Here is a 25,312-nt window from a genome sequence, read left to right as displayed (position 1 = left end):
CTGAAGTATTACAATAGCACTACTAGTATGCCATGATTCTTGTTTTATGCTTACTATGCTGCTGAGTCATTAAGTTGATACTCTCTTGATCTGTTAAAACAAGCTTGAACACCACTGTCTTTCCATAATCTTTTGATAACTCCAGCCAGTTCTGTTGTCATGAAGCCCTCCTCTGCTGATCCTGCTAGAACAAAGAGTTGACGGGCATCATCCTATTGAAAAAGAAATATAACTGATTAGGAATTGAACTAACTTTATTCAGTTAGGGAACAAATCAGCCATTCCAAGTTTTCAACTGCCTTAATGGCAAAATATGATTTTCTTCAGATTGTTTTGGAAGGTAGCAATCTATGTCGGAGTAGGTAACTGTGGAAGGATAGGAGGTTGCCCATCTGGTCCATCTGGTGACCTTAGATAACTGTATCCTTCATTGCGCCCCTCTGCATTTTTTTTTTAATCCTGTTTGTTTGTTTGGTCATGTAGGACATTTTCACCATGTTTTGAGGGCCACCTAAACCATGTTAGGCCCATGAGAGGCCTTTTTTAATGACAGGAAGTGAGAGGAAGTAACTTTATGTTTCAAAAAAGGTTTCTCTGGTGCTCAAGTTGGCTAATATGAACCAAATTAATAAAATCTCAATGTCTATGTTTCACTTAGGTTTAATAAATATTTCCAAGATGTTATGCCCTTACTAAAAGAAACTGACAGGATAATTCATACATACATTTTAGCAAGTGATTGCTTGCTCATTCATTATATTTGTTTAAAAATCCACTAGAACTGGGAAGGGTTTGGTCAACTGAAACTTCTCAAACAAGAGATTCCCAAATATGCATTGCATGCTTGTATTTACCACAGTCTTCTGATGATGGCTTTTTGTTTCTTCACTAGGAGTGTTCAAATGATATTTCTTCTTGTTAACCCAAGGAGATATAAGTGAACCTCCATCCTCTCACCATAGTACCATGTACAATTGTCCCTCTGTATCTGTGGACTTGCCATTTGTGGTTTTGATTACTCATGAATGGCAAGCCCACAGCTCCCTCCCTCCCTGCCCCCTTTCTTACGTCCAGGCTTACCTTTGCCTTGGGGGCCTGGAGGGAGCCTTCTTTAAGTCCAGGGGGCAGGCTTGGCGTTCCCTCAGCCAGGCCGCACAGCATTTTTTTGGCTGTACTGGCCTTGTGGCAGCCACACACTCTCTTCCAGTCCAGTGCAGCTTTTTCTTGCTTGTGGCGGCTGCCACAAAGCCAACACGGCCTTTTCCAGGCTTGCACGGCCTTCTCTTGGCAGTGCTGGCCTTCTCCAAGCCGGCATGGGCTTCTCTAGGCCATCACAGCCTTCTATTTGTTGCACCAGTTGACACAAGGCTGCTGCAGCCTTCTGCAGGCCAGCGTGGCCTTCTCTTGGTTGCACCAGCTGACACAAGGCCAGAGCATCCTTGCCTTGGCTGCACCGGCTACCGCAAGCCCAGCATGGCCTTCTCCAGCTCAGCGTGGCCTTGTGTTGGTCAGCTGCTGCAAGACACTGCCACTGGGGACAATGGGATTTGAATATTTGCAAAATTTCAAATTCACGGAGGGTGTGTGTGTGTAGATTGGATCCTCTGTGAATCTAAAGGGATGACTGTATACACAACTGTAAGTCGAGAAATTTATGCCACAAAATTGACCCTAAAATTCTGGGTCGACTTATATATGGATCAGTACACTAATACTGCTGATAAAGGTCCTGAAACAAGCTCCACCTGATGCCCCACTCTTTGTGCCTTGAGGCAGGAGTTTTTGTGTATGTGTGTGAGAGAGAGAAGTTTCCAGTCTGATCCATAAGCTATCTCTTCCAATTAAAGAAGCACCCAATTTAGCTCCACTTCTTTGCCTTTCCATTCCAATGTGAAAGTCTTCTCTGCCATCCAAAGAAATACCCCTTTTAGCTCCACTTGTTTCCTTTCCCAGTCTAATCTGAAAGCCTTCTCTGCCCATCTAGGAAACACCCCTCCTAGCTCAATTTCTTTCATTCCCCAGTCCGATCTAAAAGCCTCTGCTCATCAAAGAAAAACCCCTTTTAGCTCAATTTCTTTCCCTTCCCAGTCCAACATGAAAGCTTTCTCTGCCTGTAAAAGAAACACTTATTTTAGGTTCATTTCCTTCCCTTCCCAATCCAATGTTAAAGCCTTCTTGTCCCATCAAAAAAGCACCCCATTTAACTCCACTTCCTTCCTTCCCTAATCTGATGTTAAAACCTCTCCTCCAATACCAGGGAAGTGATGTTAGGTGGTCAGGAGGTCCAGAGAAGGAGGGACAGAAGTGGTGTTTCCCCCTTTCCATCCTTTGTTATACCCCCATAAGTTTTACCCTCAAATTATCCACAGGTCATATAAAAATCCATAATTTTGACCCTGAAACCCTCCCTCAACTTATACACGAGGTTGATTTGTATACAAGTATATATGATAAATAACTGACTGATATCCGAATAGAACATCTATATAGTCATATAAGAAAATTATTACATATAAGCAAAAATATGAACCTTTCTGCATGTGACAGTTAAAATATCATTTCATGAGAATTCTTTAAAATACTACTGTTTTGGAAGCATTGTACAAACATTTCATCTACTCTCACTTTGGAGGATGAGCATAAACTGGTAGAGTAGGGAGATTTCCAACAACCATTCATTTTTCTCTTAAACTGGAGGTTTTATTCATTTGTTTAATGCTCATCCATTCCAGAATGCTGAGATATGATTTTTCCCGTTGGGGAATCAATTAAGGAAGATGAAAGAAAATAAAAACATTGTGAATAACAAAGGTAACAAATTCTTGTAAATCATTTTCAGAATTAAATGCAACATTTAACATGAACCTTAAGTAAAGCATTATATCAATACTCACCGCTCTGGTAGAATCCCCAAAATCTATCTTCAGTCTTCCCATTGCTCTAATTATAGCAATAATGGACTGAATTGTATTACTGTAGACAACAGCTTTGTATTGTTTACATTCTTCTTCTGAATAACCAGCTTCATGGATAATTCTAAGAAGAAAGAAAAATCTTTGGATTACTTATCATTTATTAACTTTATTAACCTAATACTGTTACTCTTTAAAACAACTTACTTCATTTGTTTTACAATTGTGCTCTTTCCTGATTCACCAGCTCCTAAGAAAAAGCAGAAACATCCACAATGAAAACATACTATTTGTTTTGTGTTTTAAACATGATACATCAACTGTTTACAAACTGTATTTCCGTGTTCTCAGACCTCAGAACAGTGGTCCTTGAACAAAAGAACTACAAAGGAAGATTGGAAAGAGAAATAGTGGAATTGGAATGTATCCACAAAGTCTATGAGAGCTCATACTACCCGCTCTTTTCTTTCAGTTTGTCTGAAAGGTGCTACAAGATTCCTTTGCGTACTGATTTTCCAGACTGACATGGCTGTGTCTTTGAATTCCCCATCTCCTCTCTGGTTCCCAAACTACATTTCAATACTCAATATGGATACACACTCTCTCCGCCTTTTAGCAACATTCTTTCTCGTGCCTTTGTTCCCCAATGACCATTGTTAAAACTGTACTTGCCACTTAATTTACACAGGTTTGAATTTCAACTGACTTTCTCACACATAACCAACTTATATAGGTCTGTCTCTGGACTCTCCATTCTACCCTATGCATCTGAGGAAGTAGGCTCAAGTGTACGAAAGCTCATGCCATCAGCTTCTTTATTTCAGTTAAGGTGCTCCAAGATACCTTTGCATACCCATTTTCCAAACTAACACAACTATGTCTTTCAATACTACCTCATAAGACTTGGAGGTTCTGCAAATGAAAGAAATGTCAGTACTAATTCCTTTTATATAGAAGACTACGCATACAGAAGGTGTATTCCTGTCCAGGGGAGATAGGGAACAGAAGATGCCAGGCTTGTGGGACCCACTTTTTTTATTGGGACCTCAAAATCTGTGAAGTGGAGCCACACACAAATGGTTTCAGAGGTGGCAGAACCAATTACTGTACCTACTGAAATTCATAAACAGACAACTAGAATGACCTACATACATCAATACAAATCTAATTCAAATTTGCTATACATCAGGGATTCGAACAGCCTAATTTGGACATAAAAATCATTACTGTTTAACAACTGAGAATTAGAGAGGTCTGGTGCAAATGACCCAGAAATTCATTAGACAACCTTGTGAATGCCTCTGTTTTAGGGTGCTCCCAATTTAAGCATGAGGGCTGTTTAGGTCAATATACCATGCAAACAACATATTCCAGAATATTGTGCATGACTCAGAAATCTGTATGAAAGTAATCCTTAACAGTAGAAAGTCTGTTCTGTTCTACTGAATTCAAGATGAGCTTTGAATTTAAAAATGAGATAATGCTATTTTTGATATCAATATAGCTTTTAGTTGGTGTAATTACATTTGGAAGTTTAAGTTGCTTATACTTTTAATTTCTTCATTTGGAAATGAACAACAAAATTAAAAAAATGGAAAATTGGAAATACAAAGTGGACCTGGAACAAAAAGTTACATTGGCGCGTTACACATGCGCCGAAAGTACGTGCCGAGCACATACTAGGCTTAGAAAGGGGCGTCCTTTCTGGACACACCTAACCCTAGTATGCACTCGGCGCGTACAAAATGGCGGCACTTGTTCTACATGGGCACTGCCATTTTGACGTCGCATCCGCATAGAGTCCGCACGTCATGCGGTGGAAATGACACCGCGAGTGCGCCATTGGTGACTTGCGGTGCCATTTCTGCGGCGCAAGAAAAAGCTGCATTTTGCAGCTTCTTTGTTGTTGCGTCCGGGAATCGCGTGGTTTGGCCGCTGCGGTTCCCGGACGCAGCAACCAGCGGCACCAGCAGACCACCCTTTTTGGGCGGTCTGTAAAGCGCCATTGTATCCAGCCAGTCGCCTCCCTTCCCCTACACATATGCAGAAGATATTCAAACAGACTATGCCTTTCTACACACCTGGGGATGATTTTCTTTTATAATGGTTACTAAGTATTTCATTGTTTTCAAGCACACTTATAGGATGGTATCCCTGTTTGACTGGTTGGAGGGGGCCTGAGCTCTTTAGAAATAATATTTTCAATTTCTGCATATCTTACAGCTCACTCATGTCTGCTGACACCTTTCGCCTTGTTCCTGTGTGGACTTGTTTTGGTTCCAAGGCTGAGGCCTTAACAACCCATTTCACTGTTGGAGCAAACAATAACATTCACAGCTTTCCTGTTAAAGAGGTGTCATTCAAGAGATTCTAAAATATATATTCCGACCATATATAAAAACTGAATTGATATCCAAATGCATCTTGAAATTACACCCTACTCCAAATCTCACGTTACCATTCCTGAACATTATCTTTCATATTTATAGTGTAATCTGATTAGTTTACAATACATTTCTATTTTTTCCTAAATACTCTAACCTGGCTGCTAGCCAGAAATACACCACCTCCATTTAGATACAGGATCCAAAGACAGAAACAAACAAACAAACAAACAAACAAACAAAAAAACCAAAGAGTTATCTATCAGCTTCATGCTCCCTCACCAAGCACTTGGCTGATTGCTGTCCTACAGAGTGCTGTGAAAGACAAGCAATTGGCAGAATAACAATTCCCATGTTCTAACATGCAATCCCAGCAAACATGCCTGTGCAGACATGGAAGAGTTAGTAGCATTTCAACTTTTCATTTATATTCATATACTATATATATTACATATGCACGTATCGCATATACATTCATCATTTTTTAAAAAAAATCTGTGGAGGTTATTATTTAATCTGTCTTTATATCAATAAGAACAGAGAAACAGATTCACCTAGCATCTAGATTATGCTGTTTTTTGGCAGGAGGTGAAAACCTATTTTCCCCGCAGGCATTTTGCCAACTGTATTTAGTGCTTTTAAATCTTTTAGTATCTCTTGCAGATGATTTTCATCTTTTAAATGTGACTGAAATGATCATATTGCTTAACTTTATCCCTTATTACTATTCTGTATTTTACTGTTGTACATTTATACATACTCCAGACATCTTAAGTTATAGGGCAGGTTAAAAATGGAGTGAATGTATCAAAAAATATGCAGGAAGTGTGATGTCTCTGAAATTTATGTTTATGAGGATGATGGACATCCCATGTTCATCCTCTAATTATACGGACTTGTTACAGAGATCCCTTGCAATATGTTGCAAAACATTACTGTAATGCAGGTCTACTTCAAAGGTTAGAATACGAAACCTATCTTGCAACCACTGGGACCAGAAGACTACAGATAATTGCTTTTGTGGATTAGAAATTTTGTCATTCAACAGCCTGTCCATCTATAGATCTTTCTGTACCCCTCTTTCCTCTGAAGTAAAGTCTGGAAACAGGTCTAATAGGGAATTAGAAAACATTGCCCCTCTTGGCACAGACCAATTTATACTTAATTACAGTATATGAAACTTGTTATGAATTTTAATTGGAAGTCATTTGGGAAGCCAATCTGAAATAAGCAAATACGAATGACTTATCTATTAAACTGACCCTCAGATGCCCTGAGAGGAAGGTGTCATAAAAACAGTTCAGGAAATAGCAAAATATATCCTTGTGATGCTGTCTCACATGTGTTGTACTTTCTTCTATAGATTTCCTTGCCACATAGCATACTGTACAACATAATTGCCCTGTAAATGACAGTAATTAAGCACCATCTCCTTATCACATTTACTTCCAGCACTTAATACACCTTTGCAGGCCCACTTATGGGAAAAACAAAACATTTTTCCACTGAAACATTTGCAAGTGATCCAGCACTCACACACTCATCAGGGGACATTTTCCTAGGGATATGTCACTAATCATTCACTGACAATCCCTGTCAAAATTTGGTATCAGTGCACAAATATAAGAATATTAACCAAATGATTTATTAGTGTATGACCATTTTTGGAACCATCAATGTAAAAAAAGAATAGTGAATATATATCCTAGTTGCAAAGTAACTAAAGAAATTTTTATACAGATGTGTGTGTGTGTGTGTGTGTGTATACACATATATAATTTTTCTTTAGCTACTCTGCAAGTAGGATTAAATTGCAGCTCAACAACAGCTTCACACACCAAGTTGTTCTGAACCTGACTGATCTCAATCTGATGCAGGCATAATAAAAAATATCCCATATTTGAAAGCGGGGATTACAGTCTGTTTTTATCTTAGGCATTACTGAGCCATCATTCCAAAGTTTCAGGTCCTTATATTTACAATGTTCTCATTCTCTAACTGTAAATAAATACATAGGATAACCTACACAGGGCAGCTGGGACCAAGTGGCATATGCCTAGGGTATAACTTGGAATAAACCTTTTTTAATAAAAACCTGTAAGATATGGGTTGGGGCTTCATTGCAAGACCAAGTAAACATGTATTGAAATACCTAGTAATGTTATCACAACTCTTTGTTTTAACAGACAAGTGAAAAAATAGCATAAACTATCTTCTTTTTATTATTTATTGAAGTCACATTCTTTCATTCTGCTTTCATACAGAATTATATTTTTCTCTCTATCTCTCCAATTTTAAATTTACTACTACTGTTGATCTAGCACTATTTCTGTCACTTTAACTTATCCTCAGACCCTGCATTCTGAGGGACACAATCCTATTCAGAATTCCAAATTCTCTATCCCATATTTCACCACTAATAGTACGCCCTTCACATCTGAAGGAGTTCGATTCTGCCCCCCCTTCCCCGGCAGATGAGAAAACATGCACATGGTCAAGCCCCATTATAGCTGTTATGGGCAGTGATGTGCACATGGACGTGTTGACATGGCTGCATGCACATGATGCCATGGATAATAATGGGGTGGGGTGATTCACAGACACTCAAATCCGTGGAAGGCTAGCCCACTAATATGGCAACTTGGGGATGTGGACAGAATTTGTGCAACCTGAAGATGTGGACTTAATCCTTGGAGAGATGAGAGACACCATGTGCATCCTGGATCCATGCCCATCTTAGCTGTTGAAAGCAGCCAGAGGGGGATTAGCCAACTGGGTAAGAGGAGTAAATGCCTCACTACAGTAAGGCAGGTTTCCAGCATGTCTAAAAGAGAACTGTGGTGAGGCCATTACTGAAAAAATCCTTCCCTAGATCCCACCAGATTGGAGAACTGTCAGCCAGTCTCAAATGCCCCCCTTTTTGGCAAGGTGCTGGATTGTGTGATGGCTTCCTAGCTCCAGGGGTTCTTGGTTGAAATGGATTATCTAGACCCATTTCAATCTGGTTTCAGGCTTGGCTATGGGTTAGAGACAGCTTTGGTTGCCCTGGTGGATAACATATGCAGGAAACTGGACAGGAGTGCGTTCCTGTTGGTTCTGCTACACCTTTCAGCAGCTTTTGATAGCATCAACCATGCTATCCTTTTGGGTTACCTCTCTGAAATAGCGCTTGGGGGCACTGTCTTACAGTGGCTCCAGTCCTTCTTGGAGGGGCAAACCCTCCAGGGTTGTGCTGGGGGAATGCCTACTTGACACTCTGGCCACTAGTCTGTGGTGTCCCTTAGGGCTCAGTTCTGTTCCCCCATGCTGTTCAATGTCATCATGAAACTGCTGGAAAAGGTCATTCTGAGTTTTGAGGTTCAGTGTCACCAGTATGCTGATGACACCCAACTCTATCTCTCCTTTCCTCAGACCCCCAATGAAGCTGTTTCTGTACTAAATCAGAGTCTGCTGTCAGTAATGGACTGGATGAGGGCAACCAAACTGAAAATTAATCAAGATAAGACAGAGGTGCACCTCATCAGTCAGAAAGCAGACCAGGGAATAGGTATCCAGCCTGTGTTGAATGGGGTGGCACTCCCCATGAAATCTCAGGTTTTGCAGCTTGGGTGTGCTACTGGATTCATTTGCGCAATTAAAACTAATGCACCAGCTATACTCATTCAGTGAGAAGTCACATCTGGCTATGGTGATACATGACTTGATTATGCCCCGTTTGGACCACTGAAACACACTCTACATGGGGCTGCCTTTGGAAACTGTTGGGAAACTTCAGCAGGCCTAAAATGGGGCTGGCTACAGGGATCATATGACTGGCTACCAGTCTGTTTCTGGGCAGACTTCAAGGTGCTGGTTTTGATCTTTAAAGCCCTAAACAGCTTGAGTCCAGACTATCTGAAGGACCGTATCTTCCTTTAAAAGCCAGCCCGAGTGCTAAGATTGGCAGTGGAGGGCTTTCTCTCAGTCTCAACACATTCACAGGCATGTTTGGTGAGAACCCAGGAGAGAGCTTTCTCTGTGGCTGCTCCCAGACTGTGGAACTCCTTTCTATGGGAGATCAGGTTGGCCCCCTATCTGCTCTCTTTGCCGGCAGCTGAAGGCATTTCCATTTAGCTAGGCTTTTGGTAGATAAATTTTACTGTATAGTGTGGTGTGCTGTTTTGATGGTTTTTATTGGTTTTAACTGCACTGTTTTTAATTTATGTTTTAATATTGGTAATATTTAATTATTTTTTAACTTTTGTAATCAGTGTTTTAGTTCTATCTTTTTACATTATTGTAAGTCACCTTGAATCCTATTTTGGGAGAAAGGCAAGATATAAATCCCTTAAATAATTTTAAAAAGTATGGTGGGCCCTATGTACAGAATATCCACGCTTTCATAATAGGCACCTATAGTTCTCCAAGGCCACATGAATATTCTGCAATTCCTTTCTATGACTTTGGCGGGTTACAGACAGGCAGAGGAAGACGTCTTGAAGGTGTCTTCCCCTGAATACGGAGCCTCCAGACTGCCCGCCCTGGGGGCATGGCTAAGGTGGATGGGGCTTCCACACTGGGGGTAGTGAAGATGCCTCACCTGGGGCCGTTTCTTACCCGCAGCTTCCATACCGCCGCCTCGCAGGATGCTGCAAAGAGAGAGGCAGCTTCTGCACGGGTGGCCAAAAACGCAGCTTTTTTTTTCTTTTGCCGGCTGGTGGATGCGCAGCTGCGCAGCTGCGGCAGTCAGCACCGGCGGCAGAAAGCGTATGTGCACATTTAAAGCGCCCAGGCCCCTTTAAACTTTTTCCCCCACCCTACTCAAGAACAAAGGTGGCCTCCCGCCAGCTGGTGATCAGCTGGTGTTGGCATCCTTGTCCGCTTGCATATTGCCAGTGTCACCAGCATCATGGATGCCTCCTCTCCTTTGGTCCCCATGCTCTTGCTGAATCTGCAATGCACAGCCACAGCTGTCGCTGCGTCCACCGCTGCCCCCCTGCCATCCCCCATCACCTCCCTTGTACATATGTAAATATTTAAAGTTTTAGCGTTTTTTTATTGTTAGGTGAAAATGGTGCAGGAATGTGTGTAAGGGTTCACTTTAAATTCCAAACTTTCCACAATTCTAGCAGCGCATGCGTACATGTTGCTCTAGGGTTAGGGTTACGAGCATTAAAATAGAGTGCAGCTGTGCTGCAGCTTCCACATCTGCATGGCATCTGATGCTCTAATTAGAGCCTCGGTGCAAACTGCGCATGTTCCAGGACCCCAACTCATTATGCGACGCAGCTGACTCGGAGCCTTTAAATGGGCAACTTAAATTAGCAGCGTAACAATTCTGGTGTACCGGTGCAGCAGCTTACAGACGGAGATGTGCAGCTGCGCAGTATATAGAAAAGAAGCGGAAAAAAGCGGCACCTTTTTAATGCCGCTTCTTCCCGCTTGGGGCGTGCAGGCGGCACGTTCATGGCGGCATTCAGGTAAGGGCCGTCTAAAGGCTATACCTTCATGACGTCATGAGCATACCCCTTTTTGCCAGTCTGTAACCCGCCATAGGTATGTTAGCTACCTAAATAATTACACAGAATATAATTCTTTTCTTTTCATTCTTTTCACTGTATGTAGCATTCATACAAGCTTCAAATCTGATCCTTTTTGACCCATATATACTGATTTGGTTCTCTGAACATCATACAGGGTCCCACCACCCTTAAATAGTTAAGTTGTTCAGTTGACTAATTTTTTTTCTTTGAATCCAAGAGTATTAAAAATAAGAATATTAAAAGAACTGGCAAATGTAATATCAGAGCCATTGGCAGTAATCTTTGAGAACTCCTGGAGAACAGGAGAAGTCCCAGCAGACTGGAGGAGGGCAAACGTCCCCATCTTCAAAAAGGGGAAAAAAAGGATTCCAACAATTATTGTCCAGTTAGTCTGAAATCAATACCAGGAAGGATTCTAGAGAACATCATAAAACAGAGAGTCTGTGAACATCTTGAAGGCAATGCCATAAGCACAAAAAGTCAACACGGGTTTCAGAGAAACAAGTCATGCCAGACAAATCTGATCTCTCTTTTTTTTTTTTTTTTTTGATAAAACTACCAGCTTGGTAGATAAAGGGAATGCTGTGGATATAGCATATCTTGATTTCAGTAAGGCCTTTGACAAGGTTCCCCATGACATTCTTGCAAACAAGCTTGTAAAATGTGGGCCGGACAAGGCAACTGTTACATGGGTGCTCAACAATGGTTCCGTTTCATCCTGGAGAGAAGTGACCAGTGGGGTCCCACAGGGTTTTGTCTTGGGCCCAGTGCTATTCAACATCTTTATCAATGATTTGGATGACAGAATTAGGGGCATAATTATCAAATTTGCAGATATCACCAAATTAGGAGGAATAGCTAACACCCCAGAGGACAGGATCAAAATTCAAAATGATCTTAATAGATTAGAAAGCTGGGCCCAAGCTAACAAAATGATATTCAACACCGAAAAATCTAAGTTACTGGACTTAGGGCAAAAAAACGAAATGCATAGATATAGGATGGGGGACACCTGGCTGAATGAGACTCCATGTGAAAGGGATCTAGAAATCCAAGTAGACCACAAGTTGAACATGAGTCAACAGTGTGATGCGGTAGCTAAAAAGGCCAATGCAATTTTAGGCTATATCAATATAAGTATAGTGTCTAGTTCAAGGTAAGTAATAGTACCACTGTATTGTGCTTTGATCAGGCTCCACCTGGAATACTGTGTCCAGTTCTGGGCACCACAGTTCAGAAAGGATGTTGAGAAACTGGAGCGTGTCTTAAGGAGGGTGACCAAAATGGTGAAGGGTCTGGAAACTATGCCCTATGATGAATGACTTAGGGAGCTGGGGATGTTTAGCCTGGAGTAGAGAAGGTTAAGAGGTGATATGATAGCCCTGTTTAAACATTTGAAAGGGTGTCATATTGAAGAGGGAGCAAGCTTGTTTTCTGCTGCTCCAGAGAACAGGACCCGGAACAATGGATGCAAGCTCCAGGAAAAGAGATTCCACCTCAACATTAGGAGGGACTTCCTGACAGTAAGGGCTGTTCGACAGTGGAACAAACTCCCTCGGAATGTAGTGGGGGTCTCCTTCCTTGGAGGTCTTTAAACAAAGGCTGGATGGCCATCTGTCGGGGATGCTTTGATTGAGAGTTCCTGCATGGCAGGGGGTTGGATTGGATGGCCCTTGTCATCTCTTCCAACTTTACAAATCTATGATTCTATGTATGATTCAAATGCATGTGTTCTCCTTTTCATTACAGTTTGAACTATTCATACTGTTACCTTGAAACAAACTCACATTTCTGTTTAGGATATTCTGCCTTCAGGATTACCAAAAACAACATATGGGCCTATTGAGCAAGAAAGGAGGGTGACATTCCTAAAAGCCACATCTTTACATCAAGTCAGAATTTTAAATGAGAAATAAACTCTTCCTAAATAGAGTTTAGAACTATTATGACTCATTTATGTTTTACATGAGAACAGAAAAGTCATGCCTAAGATTTAAAATCTGGGAATGAGTGCAGGGGGTGGGATGTGGTTCTGTGTACCATATAGTTTGTTTTACTGTTCAAGGGGAAAGTTTCAGGGAATACGTTTCTAGACAGAGTTCTTCAAAATTGTGTTAATATCTCAATATCTGGTGTATATCTTGCTGTTTTAACTGCAAAGATGTGCACAAGATTTTTCAGAAAAATGTAATTAGATCTTCCTCTATTTTCTCCCACAGTAAAAAGGAAAACATTTTATGAGTTAGCTAGACAAACAGTCCTGTCATCAATCTATTATCATCTGTTCCAAAGACTGGCAAGACAGAAAGTATTTCATTAAAATTATCAACACTGTTTTTTAAAGCACACGCCTCTCTGTATGGTCTTAACCAAATCCAGTTAAACAGGAAAAGTTGTTTGCAGTGATTCTGAAACATGTCCAAAAGTGAGCTTCTGAAACGAGAGGGATTTCTCTGATACAAATAATTAGAGTACATGAAACTTTTAAAAATGATTCATTACAATGACATAAATACTTTAATTCACTATGTTGCAGTTTTTGGGGAAGTAGCCATGTTAGTCTCTTGCAGCATAAAAGGGAGGGAGGGAGGGAGGCAGGGAAGTAGAGGGAAAGGGGGGAATATAACAGCACCTTAAAACAGCTAAAAACCAGTTAGTCTCAAAGATATTGCCACATTCCTTTTTTTATTCCCATTCCTGTCATCCCTTTTATGTCACTATGCTTCAGTCATATCTACCCAAACAATGCAAATGATAGAAGCAAATGCTGAAGGCTTTTTCTGGCCCAAGCAAACTATTTAAAAGCCCATCAATAAACTGACTTTAAATAGGAACTGACAAACATTTGAAGGACCCAGGGAATATGGATATCCAGCAATGCACATTCAGTTCTCAGCCACACTCTTCTTCTTCTTCCCATGCTTGCAGCCCCATTGGGGTCCAAATGAATCAAGTTTCAACTCTACACAGCAAATGTCAAACAAAAATAAAAAGCACATTGTGGTGAAAACCTTTATTAAGCCAACCAAAAGGTGCATGCTCACAGGCCTCTTCATCAGGCATGGATGTAAAAGATCATTTTAGAGGGAAAATGTGATAATAGAGGGTCATAGACCTATATTTTTCTTAAGTTGTTAAAGCTTAGTTTAAGTGTAAGATGATGGTGGAGGAAGGTATGATGCAGATGAAGGGGAGACCTCTTGATGGCCATGCAGTACTTGGGGCTGGTATCACCATAATGTGTTTCTTGGATTTTTGTCATGTTTTACAGCAATGCCAACACAACTGCCACAGACAGGTATCTTAAGTTTCAACTCTGAAGCTTTTTTATCAGCATCTCACATGGTCAATTGTAATATTTTTAAAAGACTAAAAAAATGCAAACCCAGCCTGCATCTGCACTGTAGAAATAATGCAGTTTGACACCACTTTAACTGCCAGGGCTCAATGCTATGGATTTCTAGGATTTGTAGTTTTGAGAGAAATTAACCTTCTCTGTCAGAAAGTTCTGGTGCCCCACCAAACTACAAGTCCCAGAATTCCATAGCATTGTGCCATGGCAATTAAAGCAGTGTCAAGAGCATGTTTAGAGAAAACCAAGTGGGATGGGAAGAGCTCTGGAAACCAAATCCTATGAGAAATATTTCAAAAAGCTGTGTCAGTTTATCCTGGACAGGAGAAGATTAAGAGGATGTGACAGTTGTCTTCAAATATCTGAAGGACTGTCATGCTGAAGACAAACTGACTTGTTGTCTGTTACTCCAGAGAACAGAACTAGTGGGTAGAAATTGCAAGGTAACGAATTTCAGCTAATGCCAAGAACTGATTGATCATAAATAGGTTGCCTTGAAAGGTACAGTGCTTCCCTTCTTAGTAAGCATTAAAGAGAGGGGAGATGATCATGTGCCTGAGATAATGTTGTTGCAAGATTCCTGCACCGAGGAGAGTGAGCTCATACCTGCATTTCAATGCTAAAGTCCAAGGATTCTGCTCAGCTCTCCTGAATTCTGTACAATTTACATCCAAGTGACAGTGTAAATCCCATGTGCACACTCACACAAAGAAGACTTGAGACTAAGGGCTGAAATAGACAGCTAGAAGAGGCGGATTGGGGCTGCAGCAACCACATGCAGCAGTCTCCGATCAGTCTTGAAGCCGCCCAAAAAAGGAACAGCAAAGAGCCACTCTTTTGGGTGGCAAAAAGCCAGCTTTGCAGCCCTGCTGAGGCCAGAGACTGGCTTCATGACACTCTGGTGGCATGTGGTGTGTCATTAAACCATCCCCATGTAAATGGCTGGGCAGCTTCCAGGCAGCTTGGGAGCTTGCAGCATGTAAACGCCACACTCCCAAGTCGCCCGGAAGGCAGCACAAAAGGGCCGTCTGTTTTGGCCCTAACTTCTCAGTCAACATGAAATTCAAGCAGTAATCTCATATACAATTTACCTATACCTAAAGGGACAAAACATAGCCTAATGGCTAAGCCCATTCTTTACATGCAGATGATTCAATTCCCAGCATCTTCTTGCAGGCCTGAAAACAAGTCCCATGTGAAAGCATAAAGAGATACTTGGCAGACACTGCAGGCAGGCCTGTGCTAGGCAGTCTGACTCAGGATTAGACAGTTTCCTATGTAACTAGGTTTAAGCATCACTAGAGTAAGTAGGACTCCCTTGTGACTCAAATATGCTACACACAACTTATGTCCAAGTGAGGCTGTAAATCCCATGTGCACACTCACAAAGAAAACTGGACTACACTAGCCATAGCAATGTTCCAATATAGAAACTTTATTGTACCATGAAGAGGTATTGGGCTGTAATGCATAAACACAAACTTATTTGTCCCACATGGTGGGAGTTAGCATTTTTTCCAACAGGGAGGCACATGAAATATATGACATTAATAGGTCTACTGTATAACTGTATAACATTAGATTATACTTTTTTAAAAACAGTCTAATGCATGATGGAGAAAAAAAATTCCCCTTTGAACTGAGGGAAAATTCCACTTCGTGTCTCTTTCTACATCAGACACCACAATATGATTTTAATAATGCAATAAATGCCTGTTCCTTTTCCAGATGTGCCACACATGATATGGATTTTCCCATTTCCCTCTAACGTAAATTCCATCTAAACATATGGGATCTGTTGGAGTGGGGGGGTGTATTTTGAAAGTGGAAAACACTGCTGAACCACTTTATATCCTGACACCATCTAGCCTAAGAAACATAGTCCAAACCTATACACATTCCTACAGCATTCCTCAGCAGTTTGCTCTCACTGAGAGGAGTTAACCATAGCCTTCATGCTATCAGCTTCACCTCTATGGCTGTGGAGCTAGGCTTCTGCCATCAGCAGCCCCGGCACATGACCATTCGCAGTCAACAGGGCCCCAAATGACACACTGCAGCTAAGATACACAATGGCCTGTTACAGACTGCCAAAATAAAGCTGCTTCGGGTCTCTTTGGAGGTATGCTGTTTAAATGATGCATGCATCCTAAGAATCCGGAAGCTGCACCAAAGCTGCACTCCAGTGCTTAGGAATGGAGTGTGGCTTTGGCGCGACCTCTGGACTCTTAGGACCCATGCTTCATTTAAATAGCATACCTCCAAAGAGACCCGAAGCAGCTTTATTTTGGCAGTCTGCAACAGGCCAACGTGTACTTCAGAATAAGGCCTTCTTCCAACGCCTTTAGAAAAGCTCATCTCATTCCAAAGTTCACTAAAGGTGCTAGAAAAAGCCTTTGGCATTTGCTTCTGTCATTTGTATTGTTCGGGGGGGATATGACTGAAGCTTAGTGACATGAAAAGGATGACAGGAGGGGGAATAAAACAAAGAACGTGGCAGTATCTTGGAGTCGAACTGGTTTTTACAGTGCTGTTATATTATATCCCCCCTTTCCCTCCCCCTCCCTTCCTCCCTTTTCTGCTGCAAGAGACTAACATGGCTACGTCCCCCCCCCCAAAAAATGCAACATAGTGGATTAAAGTATGTCATTGGAATGGATCTTTCCCAAGTGTATATATATATATATATATATATACTCACTTTCTTCCAGGTCAGCATTCTCTGAATAACCTGGTTTGGCCCGATTTCACTCTTTCTTTGGCTCAAGGCTATGGAATTCTGGGAGTTGGAGTTTGTTGTGGGCCCAGGGCCCACAACAAACTCCAACTCCCAGAATTCCATAGCCTTGAGCCAAAGAAAGAGTGAAATCGGGCCAAACCGGGTTATTTCTCCAGTGTGGACAGCCACAAAGCCACCCCTCCCTTACCCAAGAGCAGGAGTTTGACTTCCCGGGCTGCTTTCTCGCCATCCTCCCTCAGGTTCCTGTCGATCATCTTGCTCCTCTCCACCGCCGCCTTGTCCTCTGCGCTCAGGGTGCAGCCCATGGTGAAGGGGGGAGAAGGGGGGGAGGAAAAAGGAGCACCCCAACAACAACAACCACCACAAAAAGGGGTGGGGGGAGACCAATTTTGCCCCCCAAAAAGAAGGTTGGACTTCTTTTCCCTAAAAAAGACCCAGAAATGGTGGTGAAGAAGAAGCAGAAACAGCAGCAGTGGCTCCAGTTGGCTCAGAGTCCAGAAGGGAAAGCCTTTTCTCCTCCTCCTCCTCCTCCTCCTCTTCTTCTTCTTCCTTGGCTGGAGAGTGCCTTCCAAGTGCCCCTTGCAAAGGGCTCGCTTCTCAGTCTCTCTCTCTCAGATGCTGTCTGTCTGGGGAATTTTGGGTGGGGAGGGGCTGAGAGAGAGAGAGATGAAGAGCTGCCTTCTGCGCATGTGCCAAGGGGAGGGGGTGGAGGGCTGTAGTTGTAGCAAAAGGGAGGGAGGGAAGGAAAGGAAATGGGGAAAAAAAGGCTCCTGAGTGGCTACTGTTGCAGCCAGTGCTTCCCAAACTGTGCCCTCGAAGAGATTCGTTTTTGTTGGGTTTTTTGGACTTCAGCTCCCAGAAGCCTCAGCCACGTTGGCCAATAGTCTGGGAACCTGGGAGCTGAAGTCCAAAATTCCCTGAGGGCAGAGTGTGGGGGGGGGGACCCCTCTGTGCACCCATGAACTTTGTTGCCACTCCGTCCTTTGTCACTTCCCTTCATTCTTTTTCCGCATTGGTCTGCTCTGGCTGCCTCCTGTGGCATTCTGGGATTTGAAGTTGAGGGAGGGGTATTTAGCCAGAGAGCGTTTACGCCTCACTAAACTACAAGCCCCAGAATGCCACAGGAAGCTGCCAGAGAAGTTAATGTGCAATAGCAGCACTATGGAGATTTCCACACTAGACTCTTATAGCACTGCTATTCCACTTTGGCTGCTCTGGCTGCCTCCTGTTGCATTCATGGGTCTGCCATGGGTTGCCATCATTGTCCACTATTACCAGGGACAAAATGTAGGACAAATTCGAGACCACACTGTAGGACAACTGCAGGACAAAACTCAGCCCCACATGTAGGACATTTAAGGTCCTCCATTTTTCTTAAATGTCCTACATTTTGGGCTGAGTTTTGTCCTGCAGTTGCCCTACAGTTTGGTCTCGAATTTGTTCCACATTTTGTCCCTGGTAATAGTGGACATGTGGGCAGGTAATTGGAAGGCACAGGCACACACCCACACAGCTTGGGCACAGTTTAAGTAAAGGGCAAGAGGGGTATGAACACAGAGGAAGGTAGTAGTAGTAGTAGTGGGTGCATGGTGTGCTTGTTATTTGCTGCCAAATCAATGTCTTAAGATGATCCTATGAATGAGAGAACATCAGGATCAGTGGTCATCAACTGTCCTGCTCAGATCTTGCAAACTCAAGATCTTGACTGAGAATGAATCTGCAATGCAGACTTAAAGCAGTTTCATACCACTGTAACTGCCATGAGTCTCTCTTGCAGAATCCTGGGATTTGTACTTTGATGAAGCACCAGAGCTCTCTGACAGATCAGTCTGAATATCTCACCAAACTACAAATTCCAGGAGTATGTAGTACAGAGGCATGGCCATTAAGGTGGTGTTAAACTGCTTTAATTCTGCAATGTGGATACATCCTGGGTTTATCCCCTTGTAATGGGGCCTTCCTCTTTTACTGCTGCCTTCTGTCTTACCAAGTACTATTTTCTTTTCTGGTGAGTCATGTTTTCTCATGGTAAGTCCAAGTGCAGCAGTTTCAGTTTAGTCATCTTGGCTTCTAGGGAGAATTCTTGCTCAGTCTGTTGTTGGATGCATTTATTTATCTTTTGGGGAGTCCATGATACCCCCAAGACTCTTTGCTAGCACTATATTTCAAATGAGCTGATAAAAGTGAATCATCTTCATTGTCCAGCTTTCACAACCATACACAGAAATTGGAAATATAATCGCCTGGACAATTTTGACTTTGATACTGTATTTATACTTTACATTTAAAGATCTTAGCTATTTCCTTCATGGCTGCACTTCCAATTTGAGGTCTAATCTGCACTGCAAAATTAATGTAGTTTGGCACTGCTTTTACTGTCATGATTCAATGCTATAGAAGTCTGGGATCTGTAGTTTTGTGAGGCATTTAGCCTTCTCTGCCAGAGAGCTCTGGTATCACAACAAACTACCCAGGATTCCATTGCATTGAACCATGGCAGTTAAAGTGTTGCCAAACTGGATTATTTCTGTAGTGTGAATGCAGCCTAAGTGTGGCACTAAACAATCCTTCTATCCACTCAGCCAGTTACCTTCTGGCCTTTTAAAGTAGCCAGGAGGATAAGCATTTAACATACTCATGGTGGCTCTCACCCCTCCAAGAATCCTATCCATATCCTTGGTTTGTACAACTGAAGTGTCTGTTATTATTATTATTATCATTATCATTTGATATAGCACCATCACTGTACCTGGCACTTTATAAGTAGAGGAACAAGAAAACACTTCCCTGCCTTCAGTCTTACAATCTTACAATCTATTATCACACGATAAACAGAAACCAAAGTTAGATCCATTGGATCTGTATTAATTATAGCATCCAAATCAGAGTGGATTTGGGTGATTTTATTTGCAATATGCAGGGCAAGTTATTCACCGGAGCCTGTCAAATGGTTTAGATTCTCTTCTTGTGGGCCCATATGTAAAACAAACAAACAAACAAACAAACAAACCTGACCACTCAGTAGAGTTCTGCTGGCTTGCTTGCTCTTTGCAGATGCAATAATATCAGAGATAAAAATTGCTTTTGCTGCCTATATTGTCATCGTCTTTGTTAGTCCTGTGCATACCTAAGCCTTCCCTGCCTCTTTTGATATCAGAATTGCTATCAATCCAGCCTCTATGATCCTAATATGGATGCCATTATATGGAAGCAAGCAGGTCACGTAGGCTATCTTAGGAGTCACCAAGAAGATTTATGTTTGGGACATGTCAGAGGAGGTAAGGAAGAGCTTAGCCATAAAACAATGGGATGGTTCCAATCAGAGTAAACACTTCTATCTAACTGACACTTTAAGCTACCCTGCTGCAGGAATACACCTATTCACACCCTCATGTTACACCTTGGGAAGACCCAGTTTCAAAGTGTTATCTATGCATATCAAAGATTTGGACCATTTGAGCACATCAACTCTCTGGATTTTGTCCCACAGTATAGATTTCCTATAAATTAGGGGACCTTTCCTTTGCTAGTTGGATTTTCTTGGTTTGCAGACAGAAGTGCTGCCAGTTTGTACTTTGCTGGACCACTCTTTCACTTGCTAAACTCTGGTGGCCTCTGGAGTGACTCAGGGGCTATACAGACCGCCCCTTTTTGCCCCGGATTGGGGCTGCGGTGACCGCACACTGCAGCCCCAATCTGGCCTTTGGAGGATGCAAAAAGAAGTGGCAAAATGCAGCTCCTTCTTGCGCCCTCTAAAGGGTGCCATATCCACTGCGGCACAGCGTGATCATGCCCTTTTGGTGCTGTATTCTGTAGATGCAGCGCCAGAGTGGCATCATCAAGGCATGTGCCATGTAAATGGGTGCAGGCCAAAATGGCACACTGGGGGAGGAGTCACAGCATCAAGCTCTGCCGTGACTCCACCCACAGGCCAGCCTTTTGGACCATTATGTAGAGGCTCTCAGTTCCCTTTTTCTCCCATCCCAGAAAGTCACCAAGGGGAGCAACATCCAAGCAGGAACAGAACGCCTTCTTCTGTTCCAGCCTAACACCTTTATTTCTCATTTCTTGTGTGTTTGCATAAGTTATTGTTAAGAGTGTGTATTGGTTTTCCCCTTTTAAATAAAATACAATTCATTAAGGATTTGCCTCTGTGGTTCTTCTTGCCTCCAACTTTGGTATATACAGGGATGAATGAATGAATGAGATTTATTTATATACCGCCATTCCTTCGATCACGGCGGTTTACAAGATAATAATAAAATACAATACAGCATAAAACAAAATTACAGATAGAAATTTGACCACAAAACTCCCCCATATTAAACCGTATAATAAAGTACATCATTAAGAATCCATCATTCATATCTAATGATTAAAACCAGTTAAAATCAGTAAACAATCTGGATGATCCCAGGGCTGTGTAACCCAGCCAATACTTTGAGATAAGATCTGATTCCCCAAGGGTGAGCTAATCTTAAGGTAGAGCTGCTGCCCTGATTACCTCTTCTTCAGTTATACCCTGCCTTTTCCTCAAGATTGGGATGCAAGGAAGTTTACAAATCAAGAATATTGCAATATAGTTATCATCACTGTCATCAGCAGCAGCAGCAACATCAGCATCATCCAAAACTGTGTCCTTCCTATATAGCTCTCTGACCTGTATAACTGTAGAACCTCCCTTTTGAGACACAGCATCTCCCCATTTCATTTGAAAACACATCCTTAGATCCAGACAGCTTTTAAGTCAATATATACAGTACGAAACCATCCCTCTTCTCTCGAACATCAGTACATCAGAGTTTGTGATCTCCAAAGTGGCTTCTTTTAAAGGAGCAAAGCAGACACATTTGAGAAGAAGACAAAATCACACTGTATTCTATCATTTAACCACCAACAATCTCAACTGTTCCAGCTGTGGTGGCAGAAATTTGCTGGTAGAAAAGACTGAGTCCACTTCAAGGGCTTGGATCTACAAGGAGGCAGATGTAGCCAGAAGTCACAAAGTTTCAACAAGTAGGTCAACCCGGTAATGGGAGAAGCAGCAGCAGCTAAAAAGCTGGATACCTCTCCTTTGCTGATGTTCTTGATCTTCCTGTCCCTGCAGAAAATTAGAGCTCTCTAGTGCATCATGGCACTTGGGATCCCAGTGACTCAGTGTTATGCCCTGTAACAGTGGCTTCACTCAGACAGTGTTAGGTGTTATCTGACTGTTATTTGATATTTGCTTGATATGGGATATTCAATATTTTTAATTTGTTGCTTGCTTATTTTATCTAATGCTATCTTGTATTATTATCTATTGTTTTATATGTATTTTATTATTAACCGGTAGAATGTACACCATTGGCAGGTTTCATTTTTATCGATTTTTTATTGTATGTACAGCGCTGTGTAAATCTACAACACTATATAAATAAAGTTAAATAATAATAAATAATAATAAAAGGTCACAGTCCAACCTGTAATAGCTGTGTAATGTTGCTTGAAGACTACTACGGTGTATAAAACTGTTTGCCTTTCCAACCTATATGTAGCCAGGTGTTTTTGCTAAAATATGATGACAGTAACTGGAAATAAGTCCCACTGAACTCAATATGCCACTTAGCCCTACTAATGCTAGTGAAAGCTCACTGAAATCAATAGACCCCAAATTTGCTATAACCATAGACCATATTCATAGTTTTATGTTTCCTCCTGTCTAAAACTGGAGAATCTTTTTGCCTGGGTGACAACACACTATTCACATCACTGTGTGTATGCATCAGGACCGAGGTATGTGTGGCATTAAAGATGTTGGACTTCAACTTCCAAGAGCCCTGGATAACATAGTCAATGTTGAGATATCATGGGAGCTGAAACCCAGTAAACCCAGAAATATCTAGAGGTCTACCATTGAAATGGTCTATCCCACCAAGTGTACAGTGGACCCTTACCTTACGCGGGGGTCCTGTTCCAGACCCCTCCCCCCACATAAGGCAAAAAAAGTGTATGTTCAAGCCCCATTGAATATGTATGGTGCTGGCACACAGTATTATTTTTTACTTATGTCCATCTTTGCTCTTAAGATCTAGCAGACATGGATTGATTGAGTGGGTCAAAGAGGTGGTAAATGCCTCAGGGTGCCTGCTGCCTTGAAGGAAGTTGTAGTGCACCCTCTCCTAAATAAGATCTCCCTCGACTCAGAAGTATGTAACAACTACTGCCTTATCTAATATTCCATATTAGGGCAAGGTGTGTAATGGTTGGACAGCTTCAGATGTTCTTGGAAGACACAGGATTGTCTAGACCCATTTCAGACTGGTTTCAGACCAGGGTACCGTACCTAGACAGCTTGGTTGCTCTGACTGACAACCTACTCTGGGGGAAAGAAAGGGAGGGTGCTACCCTGTTAATTCTCCTAGATATGTCAATGGTTTTTGATGCCATTGATCATTGCATCTTACTGAACTGGCTGTGGCAAATGGGAATAGGTGGCACTGTTTCTGCTCATATATGCAAGGTTGGTTCCAGAGAGTGACGTAGGTTCCAGAGAGCAGCCATTGTTCTGTGGGGTTCAATCTTGTTTCCCTTGATGTTTAACATCTAAATGATGCTGCTGGCAGAGGCCATTAGGAAAATGGGGTTGGGGTGTCATGAATTTGCTAATGACTCTCAGCTCTATTTCTCCTTCTCATCAGAAGGCTGTAGAGGTTTTGGAGCAGTGCTTGGATGTCGTAATGGACTGGTTGAGGGTGAATAAATTGAGGCTCAAACCTAATAATATGGAGCATCTGTAGATTGGTAGGGCTCATATCTGGGAGTTGGTTAAGTTACCTATCCTAGATAGGGTTGCACTCCTCCTGAACGAGCAGGAGCATATTCTGAGAGCACTCCTAGATCCATCCTTGTCACTAGAGGCCGAGCTAGATTTGGTGGCTTGGAGTGCTTCGGTCCAGGTTTAACTGGTCCTTCAGCTAAAACATTTCCTGGACAGAGATAACTTAACCACAGTAGTCCATGTATTGCTGTTGGTGTTGGCCATTTAACAAATATAAACAAAAATCCATCAGTGATACCTTTATTGGCCAACCAAAATGCACAATATACTTGTTGCAAGGTTTAGAAGCTCCATGAGCTTCTTCATCAGGCAGGATGTTACAAACCAAACAGGAGGGAAAAAACAATTGGAGATGTTAGTCAGATGCCTGCATATTGTCTCAGTCCTTAGTAAAGATGTTATGATGGGGAGGATATCTTTTGCAAGCAGGATCCTCCTCCTTCTGGCCAGGCGGTTGTGCATTTCGGTTGGCGATAAAGGTATTACTGATGGGTTTTTCTTTGTATCAGTGGGATTCAAATTAGATTTCATATGAAACCTGTTCTGAATGAATTTTACTGGCTGCCAGTATGTTTCCATTCTAAATTCAAGGTACTATTTAAAGTTCTAAATGGCTTGGGACTGCAACACACGAGGGAGCATCTCTATATATATGTATATGCCTTCCCCAGAAATGAGATCTAATGGAAGGGCCCTCCTTGTCCTGATAAGTAGGGTAAATACATTGTGGGAGCACATGGGAGATGGGCTTTTCTGTGGTAGCACCCCAATTGCTGTATCCCCTCACTCGGTAAACTCAATTGGCACCAACATTGGAATCATTTGGGTGCTAAGTTAAAGCCTGGCTTCAGGTCAAATTGATTTTCTCCAGGCTGCACATGTTTTATGGTTATATTATTCAAGATTGTGTTTTAACCAGTTTTAAATTTTCTGGTTTTAAATTGAGAAACTAATATATTTTTAAACATTTTGTGATTATTTAGAGCTGCCCTGAAATCTTTGGATAAAGGAGAGGATATGCATAATTAAACAAACAAACAAACTCTTCTTATATTCAACAGCATTCAGGAAGCAGCTGAATGCTCTTACTCTTCCAGTGTTAGGTCAACCATCTGGAATGTGCTTGAGAGTACAGAGTTACAATCAGGAGCTTTAGAACCATTACAGACTCAGGATTTTTATTTGCTCTTGCATATTTAAACAAAGAGATAGTGCCAATTGAGTTATCCTGCCCCTGTTTTCTTCTCTTTCCAGATAGCTTGCTTAGTGTCTGCTGCTGGCCTTAAGGAATAGATTTTGATGCATGTGAAGAGCAATCTGTTTCTTACTATCAAGAATCTATTATTGTACATCAGCAGTGGCTCTCTGATTTCTGCCAGCAACCAGAGAAAAAGCTTCAGCTCCTTTACACCCAAGAAACTGTTTCAATTATGAGCCAAGAATGTCATTTTTTCATAGTCAGATCCCTTTATAAGAAGGGAAGCCACCTTCCCCACACTCCAAATACAGTTACCAAGAAGAAAAAGTACATTTAAGTTTTATTTTTACATACAACTAGGTTGAAATCCTATGCATTTTTTCT

The 25,312-nt window shown here is 41.8% G+C and overlaps 1 protein-coding gene across 1 annotated transcript in view; it reads right to left on the bottom strand.

Moving 5' to 3' along the window:
- The window catches only part of GNAI1 (G protein subunit alpha i1), a 32,521-nt gene extending 14,976 nt beyond the window's left edge, over positions 1-17,545 (bottom strand). Inside the window, exons 1-4 of the mRNA XM_089524613.1 lie at positions 17,098-17,545; positions 3,120-3,162; positions 2,895-3,036; positions 55-212 (exon numbers count right to left, since the gene is read on the bottom strand). Of these exons, the coding sequence (XP_089380739.1) occupies positions 55-212; positions 2,895-3,036; positions 3,120-3,162; positions 17,098-17,215 (461 nt within the window). The 5' untranslated portion in view covers positions 17,216-17,545. The remainder of the gene's footprint in view (positions 1-54; positions 213-2,894; positions 3,037-3,119; positions 3,163-17,097) is intronic.
- Between the last annotated feature and the right edge of the window lie 7,767 nt (positions 17,546-25,312).

Source organism: Sceloporus occidentalis, unplaced genomic scaffold, assembly GCF_023333645.1.
Source record: "Sceloporus occidentalis isolate IW3139 unplaced genomic scaffold, rSceOcc1.0.p SCAF_5, whole genome shotgun sequence".
NCBI classification, from domain to species: Eukaryota; Metazoa; Chordata; class Lepidosauria; order Squamata; family Phrynosomatidae; genus Sceloporus; species Sceloporus occidentalis.
This window is presented reverse-complemented; position numbering and strand designations above follow the sequence as displayed.